At 39.7% G+C, this 8,202-nt stretch overlaps 1 protein-coding gene across 1 annotated transcript; it reads right to left on the reverse strand.

The window, feature by feature from the left end:
* Positions 1–228: 228 nt before the first annotated feature.
* Positions 229–7,804, reverse strand: LOC149039646 (uncharacterized). The gene is made up of 4 exons (XM_089183538.1): positions 7,714–7,804; positions 3,252–7,170; positions 2,018–3,062; positions 229–1,293 (listed from the first exon to the last, which is right to left on the reverse strand). The coding sequence occupies exons 2-4, from the start codon at positions 7,120–7,122 to the stop codon at positions 1,275–1,277; spliced, it is 4,935 nt and encodes a 1,644-aa protein (XP_089039664.1). The 5' UTR covers positions 7,123–7,170; positions 7,714–7,804; the 3' UTR covers positions 229–1,274.
* Between the last annotated feature and the right edge of the window lie 398 nt (positions 7,805–8,202).

Below are 8,202 nucleotides of genomic sequence, written 5' to 3' on the forward strand. Positions count from 1 at the left end.
CCCTACCCCCCCCCCCCCCCCCAGTCAGGCTGTTTGGGCCCAGCGTACCCGTTTGGGTGGAGTAGAAAACGGTCAGCGCGTTTCAGCCTCTCATCACTCTGGTGTGGTTGACTATGTAACAATGCTCTGACTCACACGGGCACCTTGCCAAATGACTACTAACAGCCACCTACTGGAGGTTAGGGCTATGCCCACAGAATTGCACATCAACTGGACATTGATCACGAATCCTTCTCAGCTTTAATTTTATTTTAAAACTAGTTCACTTTGTGTGACTACAGCCCCCTTCCCGATAAAAGAAAGTATTGTCAAAAATTTCAAAAACATACGAAAACTAATTTGTATGCAAAAATCAGCGTATTGAATATCCTTCTTTTTTCTAGAAAATACTGTAAGAGAAACGATTTCTGCACGGTTATTCTGGTTCCATCTTCAACCAGGCCGGTACAGGCTATGTACACATAAAATGGATATAAATTAAGCTGGTTTCTTATTTACACACAGGTGAAAGTGCCTCTTTCACAAGAAAAATACGAGAGAATCACCAGTGGTACCACAAGCTATTTCTCTCTTCTTCTCTAACAGTCTAAAGCTGTACAAGTAATTTTGCAGAAAATGAAGTTCACGCCTTTCTGAGAACTGTACAATTTGTCAATACCTTTTTCGTTTTCCTCGAGAAATTAATCTCACGATTTAAACGAGTTTCAAATCAACTCTAAATGAAATACTTATAATACTCCGCATCCATAAACCAAATTGTTAGCTTGTAGCTGGGTGATGAAACACCACAGGAGTAATAAGATAGATCGTTAACCCTTTAACTCCCAGATCAAATTTGTAATTCTCCTTACAGTCAAACATAAAATTTTTAAAAAGTTAGTTCAGGGAATTTGGATCAACAAATTATCCCTAAATTGAGATTTTTCTTTATTCTCATAACTTATCTGGTTGATATTCTATTGATTTTGTAAGGAGAAATTCTGTCTTGGTCAATCATGGGAGTTACAGGGTTAAATGTTTGTCTTAAGTTTACGCTGGGAACAGTTAAAAATGTTTATGAAGTCTCTACAAGAAAAATATAATTTAAAACCTTGAACAGCTTTGTCACTGAAATCATTCTTGTACTCGCTCCAATCTCGATCAGCGTTCTCTCCTGTTCAGATGTCGGGACTAGAAGATCGTAACCACTTGAATGCAAAGGAATCAGCGGAATACAGCCTTTCTGACAATGTCTTTCCCATTCAGCAACGAAACTGTAAATCTCTGTAGATGTCTTACTTTGGGAGGTTCAACCTAAGGTAAAAATTCAATAATAGAAGTTAAGTCAAAGGCAACATCTCAAGTAATAGAGTATTTATTAGTAAATTAACCTGTTATCAGTAGTTATTTTTCATAAATCATTCTGTACAGCTGTAACCGGACAGTTGTCTGTAATCGGACACCTGAGATCGGATAGTTGAAGCGTCCAATCATACTGAGTCTTTTCCGCCAAATCCACCAATCACAGAATTGATCACAACAACCATAGCAACAACCACTAACACTAAAAAAAACTGTGGAATTTTCAAAATTAAGAAATTTTTCCCTTTAGAAATTGTGTCTACCGGAGTTATTTATCCTCAATGTGTTTTTTGTCCTCGGAAATTGTAACGGTTATGATAAATTGATATAGGACTTTGTGACGTCCAATTGTGTCTATAATCACACTCGTGATTGACAAATCGGACTTTGCGGTCGTCCGATTTTGCTAATCTCTCGTATGATTACAGACCGAAGTGGAATCCACTCTGTTCTATTACCATTATTTATCATTAGTATCATCATAGTTATAATTATCATGATAACTTTTCTTACTACTACTGTTATCGTTATTACTACATGTACAATCATCATTGTTATCATTATCACATTATTATTAAGTATCATTGTTATTCTTACTACTATTAATACTATTAACATTATATTATTATCCACATTATTCTTTTTCTGTCTTCAAATAAACTTTGTTTAAACTGACCTTTCGATGTTTGTCTTTTCTTTGTCGCCTGGCAGCTTCGCTTGAATGATTTCAAAATGGTCCTTGGAGTGTCTAAAGCCGATTGCGACCAAGCGCTTACGAGGACAAACTGCAAGACTTCGAAATTGTCGTTGATCTACAATTTCACTGAGGAGATCACCAGATTTAACGTTGTATAATCGAAGACACAAACCTCTTTGATCATTCAAGCCTACAACGCAGTCCTCGTTACTGATAAACTTAACATCATTTACATTCATGTTCTCCAATTGAAGAATCACTTTTCCCGAAACTGCGTCGAGGACGTAAGAGTCAGCTCTACCATAAATGACGACGTTTTCTTCAGTAGGAGAAAAAATAGCACTTAAAAGGCCAAATACATTGAACTTAGTAAAAGTTTCCCATAGCACTCGGTTTTCACGCCACAGCTGCAGTGACTCTTCACTAGGAGAAAAAATAGCACTTGGAAGGCCAAATAGATTGAACTTAGTTTCCCATAGCACTCGGTTTTCACGCCACAGCTGCAGTGACGTTCCAGTGGTGGTTAGCACTTCCCATTTATTATTACATGCCAAAAAAATACCATCAAAATTTGCAATCTTTGACACAATTTGTTCACTCGTTGTATCTAGAATGGTGACTTCCCAACTGTCATCAAAGTTACAATTCGTTTTCAAGGTGACTCGTTCCTCTGATAAGGGTACAACATCACCGTAAGGAAACTCAGTCCACCTTTTCATGCAAACAGACAAATCAGAGTTCCACAACTCAAGCGAGCCACTAACTGTTCGAAATAGGACACCTCTTTTGACGGGCACAACACTTAAAGACTGTTCAAAACTCATATAATCCTCTTCTCTGATCCTTTTACTTAAAACATCGCCAGCCACAAGATTTATTCGCTGGATCCTTGTACAGTCCACGGTATAAAGAGAATCACCATCAACAGAGAAATGAATGTCAAAACGTGTTTCAAAGCGATCATATCCAACAAAACCGTTTTCCTCCATGTCCTCAAGTAGAGGTTCCTTTTGTTCCTGATCATCTAGGAAAGAGAGAACAGAATAAAGATCTAGGCAATTAAGTATTATCAACTGCGTTGAAAACGTAAATTGGCCACCATAAAGAGTTTAATAGCGATGGCCAGTTTACGCTATCAACTCAATTGGTAATACTAAATTACCCTGTTATACTCTCCCTCCGACACAGCACCACAGTTTCTTTGGAAACTTACCCCCTTTAGAATAAGGATCAGCTCCATTCCCTAATAAGCTGCATGGATCAGTTTCCAATCGTTCTGACAGTTCATCGAGTTTCAGCCTCTTTTCTGGTGCGTCATTAAATTCCGTTCGTTCTCCCACAAAGTCATCAAGTTCATCTCTCTTTTCCGTAGAGTTGTTACGTTCCATTGTCTGTTCAACTAGGCCACCGAGTTCAGCTCTCTGTTCTGATGGATCAGCAACTTCAGCTCTCTGTCCTGACAGAACATCGATTTCCAGTTCCGGCATATGGTTGATTTCTGGTAGGTTATGTTCCGTTAGATCGTTATTTTCGGTTCTCTCTGTCGTAATGTCACCGGATTCTATGCTTAGTCCCGCTTCATCGCTACTCTCAACTCTCCCCTCCATTACGTCATTAAGGCGACACATTTCAATCACTTCACTGTGAGGGGAAACTCTTAGTAACATCTGCTTTTCTAGTACAAGTGCAAAATCCACAGATGGGAATATTCTTCTAGATGGATACCAAAAGGGATCTCCTGATAGGAAACCACTCTTATTGCAAGTTTCAAATTCCGAGGCGTACTGGTAAGAACTCGTCCCAAAAATGCAATCCAAACTATACATTGACTTAGTGTTCCTGTCAATATCTAAACAAAAAAGCTTGGGCTTCGGATACCGATGACGTTCATCCCCAAGTAAACAGAAAAAAAACCGGCAGTCAGTAGTTAACTTAACATATCGTGACGAGACTGAAGGACATATTAGAGTCTCAACTCCATCATTCATGTCAATGAGGTATGCGTACTTTTCAGAATCGACGATCACCATCCGTCTTCCACTAGCAGACCAAGCAAAAGATAAAATTTCGCATTTGTGTGTAAAACGACTAATTTCGCTTCCATCTTTTAGACTCCACTGGATGACGCAATTACACTGGTCCGGAGAGTCAGTCAGCATCGTGGTTTTGTCACCAGATATTGAACAAACTAGGAACTGGCACTTGCTCGAACGGAAAAGAGGTTTCACGTCTCCAACCAAGGTATAACCCTGAGACAGAGTCCCTTGTAGGATTAGGTCTAACTTTGGATGGAAAACTACTGACCGGAAAAATGGGGTAGGGAGATCCCATCCTTCCCCTAGGTGCCTCCGAGAAATAATGTTTAATACCGGTGCAGAGCGTGTCCATATTAGCTGGGCAGTACGGAGCGACCACAGATGAATTCTGCTATTTATACACTCGCATACCAGGTAGTCCTGATTTGGTGAGACATCAAAGCAGATCACCTCATCTGAAGCAAAAAATCGCAGTAGAACATCTGTTCTTTCCTCCTTCTTTCGCAAATATTCCATGTATGGTAAGTCCGCATACTTGGTGTTTAGCAAGCTTAATGCCTCCGCAGACAGTTCACGTCCTCCTTCATTCAACAAGATTTGAAAGATGGCATGAGGAAGTTTTGAAAGAGTACTTAAATGCTTCCGCAACAGCAACAATAACGTCTCCAGGGCTTCTCTGCAATTCTTTGACAAACCATTTGTATTTTCCTTCTCTTGTACGCAAAGAGCATCTTCAGTGGCTGCTGTACTCTTCACAGTTAGCTTTGCATAGACCAATTCTAGGTCCAAAACATAATTCTTTACAGTGTCGTCCAGGCTACATGGACGAGCATTCTCTTCTACCTCTAGTATATGCTGAACACCATGCTGCAAGGCATACCTCGACGTCTGTTTCAGTGTTGAACTCTGGATCCCTTTATGCTTCAATTCATCTAGTTCATCTCTGCAAAGCTTTGCAATGACGCGATGACATTCTTTTCCGCTAACAATAAACTTCTTTTGCCTCGAAGTAGACTCCTCCACCAACCAGTCTTTGACTGACTTGTGAAAGAAGTCAATGCACTCGCCCTCAATGGGTAGAAGAGCCGAGATACAATCAACTGCGTCTCGTACTTTTTGCTCATCAGCCGATGACCATTCTTTTGAAAGGAACAACTTGTAGACAAACTCGACAGGTAATGGTTCTCTTGCTGCCACCATGGCATTTAAAAAATCAAAGAATTGCTCTTCGGTGATACCTAGTTCTTTCTGCATTTCATTTTTCAGGCGTTTGAAGTAGTCTTGATAAACGGACGAAATACCTGATGGCAAGTCGCTGTTGATCACTTCAGCAGCATTCATATGCACAGCATTCTTCTTAATGAACTCTGTCAGGTAATAGGTATATAACATGACTCCTTCTGACTTTTCAACAAGCTTCTCTAAGATGGTATCTTGGCAATCAGATTGCAGAACATGTTCCAGTTGCTCTTGAAAGCAAAGCCTAACGTCCATCAAGTTTTTTTGATCGTTTGAGTTCAGCTTTATGGGATTTAAGTCTTGAATCTTCTCTGAGATGTTCATTTCAGGTCGCGTTGTTACCACAAATCGTATCCAACACGGAAGCGTCTTGAAGTAATCCGCAATCACATTTAAAAGCTCATTACGCCCCTGGTATTCACTTTCGTCTAAGCCATCTATAACCATGAGATGGATAGAGCCTGGGTCTTTCAAAACCGAAAGAGGTTCGTTAAACAAGAATTCAAACAGTTCTTCCACTTCCATGTCTCCAATTTCAACGCCCACATTTCTCGACAACTTCTTCACGAGAGCCTTCCTGTACTCTGGCAGCGATTCGGAGAGCTGACAGGCCAACGACTGCAGCATCACTTTGGGATTCCTTCGGCGTACCATGTTATGCCGACAGAAGTGGCTCCCTGACAATCGTCCAGCCTCTAACATCTTTTGGCACAAGACAGCTGAGATTACAGACTTTCCCATTCCAGCATTCCCGCTAATAACAATCACTGTATTTGTAGAACTTTTGTCAGCTAACCAGCTCTCGACTTCTTTAAGAATCGATAAACGAGTTCCCTCAACATATCTGCTTGCATGGCGTCTTATTTCAGCTAAATTGTCCACGTTTGCTAGTTTCGCAAGGACTTTGTCATCCCTGATGCTCTCATTCTCGTCATTCAAATTTTGAATGGTGTGCTGGGATGCCTCCTCCAAAGTTTGAAGCTTCTCGCAGACTTTTTCAACTGTTAACTTGGTATCTTGAATGGCTTTACTGTCTTGAAGTCGATTCTGATGCACAATACTGACAGATTCTTGCAAGTTCTTCTGCAACTGATGAACTTCTACCAGCTTTGCTTTATTTTCACGAATAGTTTCGTGATCAAAGGACTGAATCTGCCGTACTTCATCAACAGTTTGCAGCACTTTGGTCTCAATATCCCGTATGTCCTTCAGCTGTGATTTTATATCTTCCTCAGAATCAGCCCACTCAAGCAACGCATCTAAGAACTCTTGCTCTCCACAATGCTCAGCCTTCAATCTATCAATTTCCGTCCGCCGCAAGCCAAGAGCAACAAGAACAGCACTTATCTCCTGCCACAGAGTTGAGAAAGTTGGACCAGCAATACCAGTTGTGGTAACATGGCCATACAATTCATTGCGGTAAAACTTTATGCGAGCAAGATTTGCTTCAAGGGAGTTGTCACTTGGAAGTGGTTTGGTGTGCCACCCTGAGTGGGGTGGGAAGAGACCACAAATGTTGGTTAAGAGAAGGAATAAAAGAGTGATATCAAATGTCTGGGAGTCTGGAGGAGCACCGCTTGGAGGAAACAATAGATCCCATTGTGATCTGTGTAAAATTCGTTTCTTTAAGAGAGCATTCAGAGTTGAATAGTTTGCATTCAACGCGGCTGAAAGACTTGCTGGGGGATGATATCCATTGAAAACGTTCCTGAAAACTGTTGTTCCACCATCGATGAGAAGTCGGCTGAGCTTGGCTCCATTTGTCTTCTCTACAGAACTGGCAAGAGGTGAAGGAGTAGCTGATGCCATATGATCCAAAATACAAAGATGGAGTCATCAAGTGCACCTACGCGTTTTCTGAAAGAAACATTACAATTGGGTAATTGCTTCTCTTAGACATGTACTGGAAAGAGGAGCAAGACCTCTCCACTTTACTAATCAGTTTGACTCCTTCAACACTATTTAATCCTTTACACCCAAGTGTCATAATGCATATTCTCCATACTTTCTTCACACGTTTCCTAAGGTGCTGACAAGGAGATTTTGTTTACTGATCAAAAGGTTCTCTTTAATTAATAATCACTTCCTTCATTCTCATGACCCTAACACGTGACTCAGGGTTGATATTGTAGGGAGAAGTTAGATGCTAGTCACTCTTTGGGTTCAAAGGGTTAAAGAAACCTGTCATCTTTAGAGTATCAGGGATTGTTTTTGCGCTCTGAAGGAATAATATACCTATATAATCGTGTCTCTATAGAAGTTTGTTGACTAAAATATTATAAACTTATCATCAAATCTGTGCTGTATATATAATGATAATTACAAATTACAATACTCCAGGTATCTTCAGTTCATACTCAAAGGATAATAATAATTATTATTTGACAGCCTTATGGTTACCTGAGCTCCCCCACACACCATTTGCAATCCTCACAGTGGTATTCCAAAAGCCAGCTGATTGGTCAGACAAGGAGCCAGCTGAAGGAATAAAAAATCAAATCACATAATATATAAGAAAGTTATTCATAGCATTTCACCACTGAACCACTCAAAATGTTAACTGAAGGCTTTGTAATGACACCAGATTCACTGCTCAATAGAACACAGGAATGAAAATGAAATAAAAATTAATTTAAAATTTAATGCAGTTAAATACTGACAACAATTTTTAAATTTTGCTTGTCAGAGTTTTCTCTTTAGGGAAATAATTTAACATATATGACTAATATATGGATCATAATTTGCCACAAGATTTTTATTCAAGACCTAAACAACATTGTGTTTAATTGTAATATATAATAAATTCATATCATTTTTAGTTCATACTGAGTTCCCTCGGCATTGGTTTACATCAGCAATAGAAGCATTACAAGCCAATTCTAGAGCAGG

This window comes from Pocillopora damicornis, chromosome 9, assembly GCF_964200805.1.
Source record: "Pocillopora damicornis chromosome 9, jaPocDami1.2, whole genome shotgun sequence".
Classification (NCBI taxonomy): domain Eukaryota; kingdom Metazoa; phylum Cnidaria; class Anthozoa; order Scleractinia; family Pocilloporidae; genus Pocillopora; species Pocillopora damicornis.